The following is a 14,064-nucleotide window of genomic DNA, read 5'->3' on the forward strand; positions in this document are numbered from 1 at the left end:
TGTGCCAGAATGTTTCCCAGAGCATGATGTGTCTGAGCGATACGAATACGACTGGGAAGGCGAATGCTTTGTTGGAACTGAACGTTCGCGCGATGCGAGCGCGTCGATCCAAGAAACGAGCGTGGCGGGCGCGGGACTGGGGCTAGGACTTGCTGTTTCACAATTTGCGCGACCGACGCCATTCGGGTATGCCGGCTATCTGCGTGGAATGGTTGTGATGGACTGATGTATCATGTGTCATGTAAAAGTATTGTACAATTAGATGAAGTGGCTTCGAAAGGGATCTGGAAGGCAGCAGTGGCACTAGGCTCAGATAGGACAAGCGGGCTAAACCGTTCAAATGTTACGTCGTGATGTTTGTCAGCAGCCCCTCTTCTCTACAACAACATTATTGAAGTACGGATCGTACAGATCATCAAGTCGAACAGTGACAAGCTATACACCGAGATTTTTCCATCCAGGACGCCTCTTTGGCAAGATGGACGCTATGTAAGCTACCATCATGCCGTCCGAATTCTAGATCGAAACATCACTGACACCAGCGTAGCACGTTGCGTAACCAAACTGATTCGCCCCTTCTACGCCTGCCTGCGGAACTTCGCAATCGGATTTATGAATACGTCTTTCGCATGGATTGCATCGATTATCATTCGAACAAATACCGCTCTAGGCCTGATTACGACCACAATCTCGTGCGCAAGACGAGCGCAGCTTCACAATCTCTACTCTCGCTCCTCAAGCATCAACTGGTATGCCGCCAGTATCATGAGGAGACCAAATTGCTGGTATTCCAGCTCAACGCTTTTCGTGCACGTCCTAGAGATCTACTCAAAGCCGTGCAGAGAATGCCCAGCAACGTGCGAAACGCAGTCACAGTCCTTCGCATTTATGAACATCGGAATTGGACGAACGCGAGGGTATATGAAGCATGTTACTTCCCTGATCTTCCGAGACTGCGAAAGGTTGAGGTTCATTCTTGGGCACCTAGGGTCTCGGGGGACATGTGCTTGATCGCGCATGATTGGAACAGACGCCATCTCCCTATGGAAGATGAGGTTACGCGATTGAGAGTTGAGAAATGGTTCAGGCATCTCAAACCCAACGAAACTGAGGATGCGCTTGTTAGTGTGCAAACATGGGTCAGCAGTCGGATTCCAGAGGGAGTTGAGGTTACGTCGATTGATACTGCTGTCCCCTGTTATAAACACACCATGGAGAATAGGTGGGAGGTCATGTAGGATGAGGCGAGATACACCGGCATCTTCTAGCTCTTTAGGAATTCCTACTGTGATGCCACACTTTGCGCATAAGTATAAGTCTACAAAGTTCTTGGCTTTTGTACCATCGCAATTGCTATGATAGATGCACCTTCGCCATACGCTTCAAGTTCACAGCTTCCGCAGGATTAGCACGCGCCCACCTCCAGCATCTTTCCGATACTGATGCAAGTCCGTCTCCACGACCTCAATCTTCTCCTCCTTCTCCAGTCTCTTCACTTCCTTCTCAAACCCCTTCTCGACCCAGAAGCTGTCTAGCACAGTTGCAACAACGACCCCACCATCCTTGACAACTCTGACGAACTCTTCCAACGGCTCCGGCCCTAAGTGACCATGTGTGAACGTACCACAGCATGTCAGCGCATCGAACTTTCCGTCCTCAAACTCCAATCTCTTCGTCAAGTCCGCGGTCGTAAGGTCATCGTACACAGCGGTGTTTTTAGCAACCGCTAGCATGCCCTCGCTGATGTCGAGGCCCAGTATATCTGTAGCGCCAAGATTGGAGAGTTCGATACCAACAAGGCCGGTACCGCATCCTGCATCCGCAATCTTTAGGCCAGCGAGAGGCTTGTCGGGCGAGATGTGGTTTAGCTTCAGCCCTCGGGCTACTGCCTGCGCGACGAGGCGTGGCGCGGTGAAGTCGTGCAGAGTCATGTCGGAGTCATATGTCTTTGCCCATTCGTCATATAATTCGCGCGACTCTTCGGTGGTTTTGGCGGCGAAGACACGGTCAAGCAGCGTCTTCTCGTCTGACGTTGCCATATTGACGGTGCGATGTGTGTCACGCTTTTAAGGCTCTGTGAACGGCAATGCTGTGATGCCTGTATGCAAAGAAGAAATGCCTGAGGATAATTGAGGTCGTTGTTTGTGATGAAGCGGTACCTGCCAAGGGAGTGAGAGGTCTACGGACAGTTGTCACGCGTGACGTCATCAATCGCGATAAGTGATATCGCGACACCACCTGGACACTTGGGAAGTGCACAGATATCATAAAACAACAAAATGACTTTGGGAAGAGTAGACGCAGATTCTTGACCTCAAGTTGATGGTGCTATGTTCGCAAGACTTTATACAGCAGCAGCGCAAAGCTACGAGACTGCCATGCGCTAGGCCACGCGGAACCCAAGTGACCTCAGGAGCTACTAGCGACGTCTTAACGCGATAAATTTTCGCAAGATATAGTACTGTCTAGATGTTATGTTCAAGCTGTCTTAACATGCCCGGCAGCACTTGCGTATGCCGCCACTCTCATCCTAAGTTCTTCGGTCCTCTCCGGTTGTACATCTCCTTCCAAGTTTAGCACAAGAACGGTCTTCCAGTCTGGAAATCTGCACAATGCTTCCAAATTGACATCGTATCCAGATTCCTTGAGCCGCTTCAGCGAGCGATCATTGAACACCGACAATTTCTTGACACATGCGACTACGTCAGCAGGTATGAGGTTTTTGATTATTGCAAGTTCCCCAAAACTGACATGAAGTGGGTTCAACGAAAATGGCAAGAGGGCAGTTTCGTTGTAAATCTGGCGGCAGACCATAGAGGGCGAAAGCAGCCGGTCTAAAGACTCGTAGCAGCGGTACTGGCGACAAAGCTGATGAAAAACTCTGATTAGGAGACGATCTCGAGCCACATGTAGTATATCTATGAAGTAGCAAGCGAATGTGTACCCATAGATCTGGTTTCGCAGCTCTCGCGGTAGGCGTAGCAACGGAGAGGCAGTCTGATTCTGAGTTGTGCTTTTAGGGTCAATAGTTGCCGGAATACAACGACAACTTGATTATGGTGCTTACATCTCATTTGCTTCAGATTTCGACAGCTTGCTGGTAGAAACGTGCTTATTGCGACGCAGGTATTCCAAGAGAGAACGGCTGCAGACGCGTTGTGTGCCACGACATTGGCATGACATGTCTTGGATGTGTACAGTGGAAATGGATCTTTTGAAGTCGATAAGCCAGATGAGCTCAACCAGTCCTGCTACGAGGTAACTTGAGGAACTTGTTGGGAAATGCAGGCCGTGTATTTAAACGACCGATTGTTTGAGGGGAGGTAATCGCACATCATGCGGACGAAGACATATCTGAATCACAAACGCCATGGACCGCCAGGTGACCACTACAGCATTAGCTTTGTTAAAGGAACTGGGTCGCATGCTTGCCCATTCGATAGCTGAAATAATGACGCGTCTTTTGCAAAATTTGGGGAGACGGTAAGTAGACAGACCTCACACGCATTAGCGACGGCTCTCGGTGATTGTAGTGCAGGATATGATGCAGTGGTGTATATAGTAAATGTACAGTGTGTATTAGCGAAAAGAGGTAACGCATGAGACGAAGACAGCGTATCCATGAACGAAGAATGGCTGGAAAGGGACGACGACGCTATGTTGGACCAACTGAGCTTCTATGACATGCTTCAGCGAGCCTTGAACGTAGATTCAATCCGTTCACAACATAGCCAAGATGGCTGCCATCATCGCCACACTACCACTGCCAACCTCCATCTTGCCTGCGCTACCGGTGAAGTTGCTCATTCCTGCCATAGCACTGCCTGTGGGCATGACCATGCCATCAGACATGGTCATACCGCTCTGCATGACCATACCGTCGGACATGGTCATGCCACTCTCCATCGACATGCCCTTGGACATAGAAGACATCGCAGACTTCATGGCAGAGTTCATCGATGAAGCGCCCGAAGAAAGGGCCGCTTCGCCTGTTGGGGCGGGCTTGTTATCCCAGGCCATTGTGACGGGAGGCGCTGAGGGAGACATCATCGGAACCATTGATGTGATGGTGGAGGAGCTCTGTGCGAGTGCGATGGGAGCGAAGGCCGCGACGGCACCGATGATCGTGGAGGAACGCATGGTGAGGTATGTGATCGTGCGAAGTTGTAGTAGTAGATTGAGGTCGTCGAGTACGTTCGTGTCGGTTCGTAAGGAGTGTATTAGGTGAGTCCGGCTCGTGAATCTGGGGTATGGTTTTCTGAAGGTTTGTAGAGAGCAAGAGCTTTGAACGGCGAATCGCTAGGGGGCACTTCGCATCTAAATACCTTTCTACACATCACGCACTTGCTCGAAGAGCGCCCATTGTTTCGCAACCTAAGAGCTGTCATCGTGTATATCATCTCATGCGACAGTCAGCGCATCCGGATCATCAGCCTCCGATCCACTGTGGCGTCTTGCAGCGTCGCGAACCAGACAAATTCTCGTGAAACAAGCGATTGCAGGGACAATGGCTGTCGATTTCGGGGTGATGAAGTTTGGAGGGTGTTCGAAGTTGGTTTCGGTCGGAACATCGATCGACGCCAGTCCGTGCATTGCCGAAACGCCAAGGCTGAGGTTTGCAGGTGCCACAACCTCACCTCTTCGCTCCATCATCACTCACAGTGTTACCGACAGTGAATCCATCGAACAGCGTTTGCCTTTACTTTACATGTGACCTTTCGGATCTTTTTACTCATCGGCTACCGTTCAATGCCGCAAATCTCTCGCCTGCGTGCGCTGCTGCTGTTTGGCAGGATGCGGGCACCGTGACATAACACGATTATTATCATCCAGCAGCGAACGACCAAAATCCCCAAACCCCAGAATCCAAGCACTTCCAAATCTTAGGCAATCATCGCCCTCCGCAGCTAATCGTCAATCATCGCCGCGAACTCATCAGACATCCAGTACCGGTCGATCCGAATCTTCACGATGAGCTCCATGTGCTCTGGGCTTTCGTTCCAAGCGTCGGGGCGGTGAGGGTATCGGTAAAGCGTGTTCTGTTCGAACGCCCACCTCAGGTTCTCTGCCCAACCGCTTGCATCAGATGGGTCTGGTTGGTCGATGCGGTACAGCGGTCGGTAAGGCGGCTTGTGACGGGGTCCACCGAAGGCGTATGGGCCGTATGCATCAGTCTCTCCTGCTTGACGTTCGAAAAAGAACGCCATGTCCATCGCGTCCTCATCTTGTGCGTTTGCAAGCGCTGTCTCCCATGGCACGACTGAATCTTCCGGAGGAGCGGCATAACTTGTTCTCTCAAGGTCTCTGCTGGCGCTGGCCATGATGTCCTCCTCCTCCTCCTCCTCTTCTTCCTCTCCGGCAAATTCCTCAACGGCAGGCTCATCATCAAACCATACAGACTTTCCCGGCCTTCCTCTCAGCTCTTGCATCTCATGCTCTGTTTCTGACTCTGGTGTCGTACCCTTGGGTGGAGGGACTGCTTCTTTCTGTCTCCTTGATGCTGGCAAGTCTTCTTCTATGTCACTCTTCCTCTTTCGCTTAGCATCTTTCTTTTTCTTATCTGGCACGAGCGGAGCGCTGGTTGACGCGCCTTGAGAAAGAGAAGGCTTTATACCAGCCCATCGTTGGGAAGCAGCGCCATCGCTATGTTCTTTTCGAACAGTAGCTGCGCCTCCGACAAGCTGCAATACCTTGTCGTAGTCGCGAGGGTAGAACCACGGCTCATGTGGATTCTGCACGCAATACTCCACCATGCGAGTCAGATCTAGCGCATCATGGCCCTGCGGCATGCAGCTTAGGTCTATGGCTAGCTTCTTGAAGGGTATGTCTGTTGGAGGGATTTCGATATTTCCACTAGGTGGTGAGAACCCTGCAACGTTAAGATCGGAATCATCCCAGGTCAACTTTCTCTCTTCGTGGAAGCTACCATGCGTCTGCAGTCGCCAGTCTTTGTACCCACCTTGGTCCATCGTCTTGTAGATGCTCTGCCGGCAGCTGGCCTGGGGCCACTCCTTTGGAAGCTTTCTGTGGGTGTTCACGATGGCGCACACCTGAGTCGGAGTCGCGCCGTTCGTGATCAGGCGGTACAACACGTCAGCGCAGTGTATGCTGTTTGGAAGGAATGCGAGGAGCTCTACGGCGGTGATGTTCGCGGTTGCAGGAAACGGGAGGTATTTTGAAGGTGCGTCTGGGCCAAAGCCGTAGCCGAAGTACTCGTTACGTGCTCTCGATTTGGACTCTGATGCGTTCTCAGCCGGTCCTTGGGCTGACGCCGTTGACCTGCCGAAACGTTAGGAGAGTGTGCCTATCGTGAGACAATTGGCAGTTAGTACGGTCGCGGCGGATGATCCATGGTCAGAGGTGCATGTATGGTGTTTGTGGCGGTGATGGGAACCTGCACGTGGTTAGTAGAGTGTGCCTCGCGCTTCTGTTGTGGCTGTCGCTATATCAACGAAAAGGCCACTCTACCCGGTCCGAGCGTCCTTTGGGCAACTTTGCTTGACTCCGCCGTCACCTGCGTCTCCGAAGTGCCAGCTTCAGCCCACGACAAGGTTTGCAGGGTCTGCTTTCGCAGCCAGCGGAGACATCACGCATCGATCACTCAAGACAAAGCGCAGCGAGACTTCGTATCGTCCTTATAGACGCTCACACTTTGACTTTCCAGTAAGCCATCCTCCGCGCATCCGGCCACCCATCGCAGTTTCTGCAGAAGGTAACCTTACAAGTTTGCCTGTGCCTCTGCTGATCTCGTCCTGACCATCAGATCAGTCAACATGGCGGCCATTGCTAAGAACAACGCTTTCGGCTACCACAGCCCAAGCTGGAACCTCCCCTTCCCAAACGGCAATCTCACCGCCGCCGAGATCCTGGCCTACCTCCCGCACTGGCTCAAGTCCATCGATGTTATCGACCGTTTCGTAACGCACGGCGCGAAAGCTGGCCATCTCGCTGCTATGATCAACGAGTTCAGAGACCAGCCGCTGGATCAGGATTTTCCACCGAATTCCGCCATGGTCATGATCCAGTATGCCATGCGACGCGCCGGCTACGACGAGTGGAAATTCGGTATGCATTTGGAATATAACATTGGAATTCCGAGACCTGAAGACAACCTCAACGTCCACGGTTTCCGTACACCCAACCGGACTCACCCTAAGGACGTGAGGACTGGTACACCTAGACAGGACAAGGTCAACTGGGACTCCCCTCCGTTGGAGTTCAGAGACCTTGCCCTCCATGTGAAAGAGCACCCATGTGGCGATGACGCACTGGACCTCACTCGCTGTGTGCAATACGCTATTGAGCACGAGGAAGAATCGTGGCTTTTCCCCACCGACTTTCAACGCCTGATCACTCACCTCGGAGGTCCGGCCACAGTCACTCACTGTCACTACGATAGGCAGGTATTTGCACGTCACAGCAACTACGCCTTTTCACCCGCCAAGTCTACACCCGGTAAAGGCCGCGCTCCGAGAACGCCCAAGACTCCCAAATCATCCAAGCTCAACAACAAGCTCAAAGCATCGCGCGGTAGCAAGAAGAAACTCTTCGACGACATCGAGCTGGTCGCCATGTCACGATCGGCGACGCCACAGAAGCGTACAGCTGAGGGCTTGGGAAAGGTGCTGGACGGTAGTAAGAGGAGGAGCGGCAGGCTCGTCGGCAAGCAAATGAACTTCGCTGAAAAGCCTGAAGTTGACGCTGAGGTAAGTCTATCACCCGTGTTCGACGATGGTCGACCCTTCGACGTCTTAGATGGTGACATTGCTGACACTGGCTTCAGGACAAAGACTACTCCGATTCTCCCTACGCGACTCCCTCCAAGAAGCGCAAGCTGTCTCGTCTACCGCCTACCCCCAACTCGTCCGCCGACGATGACGAGTTCGTAGAGGACGAGTCCGAGCCTGATGACGATATTCCGGAAGAAGACGAAAGTGAGCCTGAGGAAGCCGTTTCGCCCATCCCCGCTGCACGCGGCCGTCAAGCGGCGCGCAAGGCTCGCTTGAACATCAAGGCTGCTTTCGTACCTGAGCGTCGCACTTTGAAGCTCAAAGTCCCTGGGTAAGTTCATTCTACGCTTCTGATGTTATATCTCGAGCTGACCATGTACCAGAATCGGACCGTCACCCCAGAAAGTTCGACAGCAGGCAAAGGTACCCTCGTACATGATGACCGAGTTCACCCAAGATGTCATGGACGCCGCCCGCGAGTACCTCAAGCGCGAGCCCGTTTTCTTCCCCGCTCCCTTGCTCTCAGAGGATCGCCTCCGCATCGACGACTACAGCATTTACCTCTACGCGTCCCCTCCACACACTTCGTTCCCCGAGATGTACGCGTCCGCCTACGATTACGCCCGCTTCTGCGGCCCTCGCCGCCACGCCCCGTTCCGCGAGCTTCACCTGTTGAGCCAGCCCCACGCGAAGGATACTAGTGACTGGGCTGAGAATATACGTTGGGCTAAGCAGCAGTTTGACTTGTTTGGTAGTGTTTGGACGGAGTATGACTGGCATCTTGAGTGTGTCACTGCGCATAGGTATGAGATTGGTTGGGTCAGTGAGGACGTTATTAGGGATGGTATGTGAGCTGGCTGCGCACTGGGCTCTGTTCCGGAAATACTTTTGAGTTGGGTTCTAGTCGTATTGATGCCTGGATCTCCATCTGGATATTCTGGATATCATGGCAGTCTTGCGCTATAAAACGATGATGAACATGGAAATAGATACACAAGACTGATAATAATGCACTCTCGCAGTCCACCTTTATTTCAGATTTTCATGTAGTGTTTTTAGTTCTCGCGATCTTGTGAGATAGCACACATGAGGCGCACATGAGCAGGGACACTTGTCGATTGCATCATCTTCTATTATGTGAGGTGAATTTGCTCAAAGCATACGACTAAATGAAAAGGATGTATCGCGCAGAATGTACATGACGCCCAAATCCTCCAAGAAGTTTTACCAGAAATGTCATGCGACGCTCGCTAACCTTTTCCAATACCGCACGCGAGACGCGCTCCAATTCCGATGTATGTTTGTCCAATACGCGTCAACCTTTGCAGAGACCTGATATGTGGTCTTGTTAGACCACGCTATGCTTCGCGAGAGGAGGGGTCATCAACGGGGTCTTCGGCGGTGCTGCCGTCGACGTCGTGGACCACGATGGAAGGGATTGAAGTCTCCTGGCCAGTTCCATCATTGGCATCATCGTCCTGCAAGCCGAGGTCGTGGTCTTCTGAGTTGTCTTGTGCGAGCTCCATATCGTTTTCCTGGTCGACGTAGCCACCTAGCTCACGGTTGATGCTGTCCAGGATCTCAGGATCGATGCTCGCCAGGATCTCAGGGTCGATCATGCTGAGATCGAGAGACGCAAATGAGGCAGTGTCGTCGTCAAGCTGTTCCTCGAATGGATTTGGGACGTAGGACTCGTTGTCGTTAGCGGCCATGTCGTTGTCCCAAGGGCCAGATGGAGATACAGCCCTGGCGTCGTATGCAGCTGGTTCGATGAGGTCGGGAAGACTACGATCATCTACAAGGGAGTGGTCTAGAGTGTCCGGGCCAGGTGTATGCTCCGCGCGGCGGTTGATAGGCACGATGCCGTTAGCGGCCAAGACGCTGACATACAACGCGTACAGTTGATCCTCTTGTATCGTAGCTAGGACATGTGACAAGTCGGCAGCAGTGTTGTTCATGATCCGACTAAGGATCAACGAGTTGATAGATGAAAGCCCGCTGGCTGCAGCAGGAGCTTGTGCGCGAGAAGGGCCAGCGTGGTTTGTCATCCTCATAGGGGCGCGAGGCGCGGGAGCGGGGGGCTGGACAGAAGGAGGCTGTTGGACAAACGTAAACGCCTGAACAACGGGGAACTGCTGAAGATGCTGCACGGTTGCCGTCCGCTGTGCTGCTGTGAACATATGATGCGTGAGGTTTGTCGCAGCCTGGATCGCCTCCGGCTCGGGCATATTCTCCCACACCACATTCCTCCAACGACCAAACAGCTCGCCATCTCGATGAGCAGGGAGTACCGTCCGGGGACCACCCAAGAGCTGAGTGAGCCAGTTAAAGTCTCGTGGAAACATCAGCGGTAGGTCGATATTGGCGACAGCAGCCTTGACACAGCGGGTCAGATCGAGCTCGTCGTCGCCGGATGGGTATACTCTAACGTCAGCTGCCAGTGATGCGAAATGAACATTAGCGACGACCGGTTTATGGTGACGGCTACCCGGGACTTGGATCTCGCAGTGGTTTTGGACGCCGGCAAGAGTCAAGTTATTGTGGTCCCAAGCCTGGCCGACTTTTGGGTAAAGACCGGCCTTGTGGCGAGTCATAGTCCATTGATCGTCCTGAAGATAGTGTCGCATCGTTCCCTGGGCCAAGTGAATCACGGCATTGGTGGCGTCTTGCCGAGAATTGTTCTTCACCACGACTCGAAACCATTTGTGGATCCTAACGAGGGGGTAGGCATCGCCACCGTTCTGGACGAATCGAACAAGGACGCCGGGGCTACGAATCAGCGCGGGAAGAAACGTCATCAGTTCCGCACCGGTGATGTTGCCGGTTTGCGGGATGCGGAGATACCGGGTAACAGCGTTTGGACCGAAGATGTCAGTTGGGGAGGCGTGGATCGAGCCGTCCTTGTTCTTCGAACGTGCTTTGCTCATGGCGGCTGGTTTCTCAACCCTAGCCCCTTTGACCGGAGATGAGTTGGCTGAAGGAGTCTTCGGATTGCTCGCCATGATGCCTTTGATACAAGGATTAGTGTTTGGTAGAGGAAACGTCGTAGCAATCGGATGGAGGTTTGAGCGGTGATTGGATTGCTTGCACTGCTGAGTATGGAACTTACTGGCCGAGAGTCTGCAACTCGGTTGATATAGAGTAAGACGGGTAATTCGACGAAGTCAGGTATATAGAAGGTGTTGATAGATGCGAGCCTCGTCAACGATATATTGTTACAATGCTTTGGCAGCCGCGGACGAAGGAACCTTTGTTTACGGCTTTAGCAGATGCATGGAGAGGCGCTTTGCCTCAAAGCTAGACTAAGATGCAATCCAATTATCGCTTCAACAATGTGCTAGCGCTTCGGCTATGAGGGTCTGCAAAATGTGAGCACGAAAGGCCGCATTGACGAAGCTGGACCAATCTGAACCCCACGATCAAGGGTTTTGGGGGTGAGTTTGAAACAATCCCCGCGTTCGCCAATCCAGGAGTGACCACATGAAGGGCGAGAACGGGTCGTTAAGCCAACTTCGGAAGGCAGGTGACTCAATGTTGCCTGCGTTACTCTGGAAACATTTGTTCAGGGCGATATTGGGGGTTACTATTGCCGATAACTCCATCAAGTGACGTCAAAAAGACTAAATCTTTGCTCCGAGAGCGATGGCGACATCGGTATTGATTGGCAGGTGATAAGGACAGATCGAGTACCCGAGCGTCTCTTCGGCCTCTTGTCCTCGATGTTGAGTATCGCTGATACATCCATAACTGGTGGAGGCTGGTCGGACACACTAGGTTGGCCAGAGCAACCCCGTACGCGGCCGGGGACTAGATAAGATGGAAAGTATATCGACGTATCCAACGTCCTCGGCCACGAGGCGTGATGTCCTGCCGCTGGACCCTTGCAGTTTCGAAAGTACTCGAGGACTGCTCTTTCTTCTGTGAACATACCATGGCTTAAGCGGACATTGTGAAGCCTCGATACAAACATTCGATGGTCGTAATCTTTTATGTCCATCTGAAGATCTCGCACTGAGCCTTCGAGGGAACGTCCGTAGTACGTGCGATGGGAATGATACCAGGAGTATTGGTGCTAGACATCCTGTAAAAGACAATGTGATACGGTCAAGACGCGTTGATCGTAGCTTTCCGAAGTACATAGACAATTCTGAATGCGCGTTCTTGGTCTGCTCGAACGCATCGCGCTTGAGTGTCGTGCGTGAAAGAGACGCGTTGACGCGTTGAAGCTTGCCGCCGGAGATTAGACGACACAATTCGCCGATGTGGGGCTGCCTGGTGGCTCCTCATCACGTGAGACACATCTCATCTTCCCCAACACTCGACTTGAGGCATGGGGAGTCTCAATTTTGAAGTGATCTTTTCGTGACAAGAGTCTTACATAAGGAATAACAGAGACTACGCACTTTGTAAACGTCCAAGTTCTAATCATGACCTCTCCGCATATGGCTTAGCGTAAGCAGTAGCGAATTCAGCCCCCGTGGATGTGCCACCTGCAGGTGTGCACCTTCGGGTCGAAATCGTCTTCATCAACGCGCATCGCAACACGTATATACTCACATCTTTTTCCAACCGCTGCGTCTTGTTGGTCATACGCATCTAACCTTCTTGCGACGTCGACACTCTGCGTATGCAGCCCAGCGATACCCACAAAATAGGAGCTCTCACACGCACCTTCAACATCGCGCCGACTTCTGGAAATGGGCCAAAGTACGATGCTGAATACGAGAAAGAAGCAGTCTAGTCGTGCTGTATAGATTTCTGCTAGATCCATTCTCATATCAGCACGCGCGAAAGAGTCAAGCTGATGTTATCTGCATACCTCTTCAGGCCTTCGAACCTATTAGATCGACGATACCAGAAGGGAACACAGCTCCTCCGACGTTTCTACTATCACCGTGCAATCAACCAGGGGTAGTCGAAAATCATAGGCCTTGTCCCTTCTTCCATCACCTCATCGTCCGTCTTTACCACCAGAGGCCGCAACGCCTCCGTGCGCTCGTCAAGATTCAACATGTAACGCGCGACATTCGCTCTAACTGCATGGCCAATCCTGCAATCCTCTTCATAGCAGCCGTAATTTCGACATTCTCTCCTCTGACGTCGACGTTCCGCTTTTCTTTTCGACTCTTCTGTTCCGATTGCTTGTTCGGCTTCTTCGTCCTCTTCGTCCGCGAATGCTACGCGCTTGCGACTTGGCTCCAAGTCCTGCTCATGATTGTGTTCGAACAGGCCAAATTCGAATTCCAACGCGTCAACTTCCCTCTGCTTTTCGTACTGACTGGCCGCCGCACCTATTTCCTCGTTTCTTTCGGCCTCCTCCCTCAAGCTCAGAGTATCTTGAATCCTTTGTTCACTTATGTCCGTTTCCTCACTGCGGCGCACAGTCACGTCACTCGGGGCTGTAACCGTGATCTGTATATTGGAAGTCTCTTCAGTCGCAGAGACGATGAGACTTTCCTCTTGTGGGCCACGGCTTGGAATGGGGTTCGTTGGTGGATAGGGATTAGACGATGATAACGTTGCTGATGGAATTTTGGCGCCCTGCGATTTGTTGTTCTTGGGTGGACGACCGGGGCCTCGTTTCTCAGGCTGTCCTTGGGTTTCCGTCGGTGTATCTGCACGCGCTCGTTTTGGCGTTTTGGGCTTTTTGGGTACCGATCCTGCCGGCAACCCGTCTTTGCGTGGTCGACCACGTGGGTTCTTTGCCGGGGCCGGTTTGGTACCGGTCTCGATATGTGGTGCTGTCGCTGTACGTGGTGGAGTCATGGTAAGGTGGCTTCAATGCGCGCTTGGAAGGAAGGTAGGTAGGAAGGAAGGAGAAATATCATACTGTCTGGTAATCGACATGAAGATGTATAATCTTTTGTTGTGCTAGTGTTAGCTTTCTCTGGAACTCTGGTTTGTCTTCGTTCGATGAGTCTGTGGAAGCTGCTGAGGCTGAGGTCCATCCATGGTACGGGTGTTGTGGCACCATGGCCGACAACAACGCCAGCAGGAAGGACCACTACCATCCGTCGCAATGCACACAACCTGATGCAGATGGTCTTCGAGCCTTCCGCAGCGTTCAATCCTCTTACACGCGCGTTTATCGGTCCTGTTTCCACTACCCTTGTACTAGCACTAGCGCAACGAGTGGCTAGAGGTCATGTCGCAGTCTGCTACATACATATCATTAAAGTTTGAAAAATGGATAGATTCTAGAATGATTTAGTCTTCTAGCTAACGTCAAGATCCAATAGTATCTTCATGGAATGCAACACACGTCGCAGCCACCCTTGGTACCTGCTTCAATCCTCCTTCGGCGCTAGCCACCGCGAGCCACTCACAATGTCCG

At 52.3% G+C, this 14,064-nt stretch overlaps 6 protein-coding genes across 6 annotated transcripts; 2 read left to right on the plus strand and 4 right to left on the minus strand.

The window, feature by feature from the left end:
* Positions 1-1,388: 1,388 nt before the first annotated feature.
* J4E85_008116 (uncharacterized protein) lies at positions 1,389-2,039 on the minus strand (the record flags this gene model as incomplete). Its single annotated transcript, XM_051472344.1, has 1 exon — positions 1,389-2,039. The coding sequence occupies one exon, from the start codon at positions 2,037-2,039 to the stop codon at positions 1,389-1,391; it is 651 nt and encodes a 216-aa protein (XP_051323809.1).
* Positions 2,040-3,736: 1,697 nt separating this feature from the next.
* On the plus strand, positions 3,737-4,288 carry J4E85_008117 (uncharacterized protein; the record flags this gene model as incomplete). Its single annotated transcript, XM_051472345.1, has 2 exons — positions 3,737-4,146; positions 4,273-4,288. The coding sequence occupies 2 exons, from the start codon at positions 3,737-3,739 to the stop codon at positions 4,286-4,288; spliced, it is 426 nt and encodes a 141-aa protein (XP_051323810.1).
* Positions 4,289-4,907: 619 nt separating this feature from the next.
* On the minus strand, positions 4,908-6,352 carry J4E85_008118 (uncharacterized protein; the record flags this gene model as incomplete). Its single annotated transcript, XM_051472346.1, has 2 exons — positions 4,908-6,279; positions 6,333-6,352. 2 exons carry the CDS (start codon positions 6,350-6,352, stop codon positions 4,908-4,910), a joined length of 1,392 nt encoding a protein of 463 aa, XP_051323811.1.
* A 421-nt stretch (positions 6,353-6,773) lies between these two features.
* J4E85_008119 (uncharacterized protein) lies at positions 6,774-8,582 on the plus strand (the record flags this gene model as incomplete). Its single annotated transcript, XM_051472347.1, has 3 exons — positions 6,774-7,706; positions 7,784-8,061; positions 8,114-8,582. The coding sequence occupies 3 exons, from the start codon at positions 6,774-6,776 to the stop codon at positions 8,580-8,582; spliced, it is 1,680 nt and encodes a 559-aa protein (XP_051323812.1).
* Positions 8,583-9,088: 506 nt separating this feature from the next.
* Positions 9,089-10,732, minus strand: J4E85_008120 (uncharacterized protein; the record flags this gene model as incomplete). Its single annotated transcript, XM_051472348.1, has 1 exon — positions 9,089-10,732. One exon carries the CDS (start codon positions 10,730-10,732, stop codon positions 9,089-9,091), a length of 1,644 nt encoding a protein of 547 aa, XP_051323813.1.
* A 1,888-nt stretch (positions 10,733-12,620) lies between these two features.
* On the minus strand, positions 12,621-13,496 carry J4E85_008121 (uncharacterized protein; the record flags this gene model as incomplete). The annotated part of the gene is made up of 1 exon (XM_051472349.1): positions 12,621-13,496. The coding sequence occupies one exon, from the start codon at positions 13,494-13,496 to the stop codon at positions 12,621-12,623; it is 876 nt and encodes a 291-aa protein (XP_051323814.1).
* Between the last annotated feature and the right edge of the window lie 568 nt (positions 13,497-14,064).

The sequence above is a fragment of the Alternaria conjuncta genome, assembly GCF_024043145.1.
Source record: "Alternaria conjuncta strain BMP 0040 chromosome Unknown scaffold_12, whole genome shotgun sequence".
Classification (NCBI taxonomy): Eukaryota; Fungi; Ascomycota; class Dothideomycetes; order Pleosporales; family Pleosporaceae; genus Alternaria; species Alternaria conjuncta.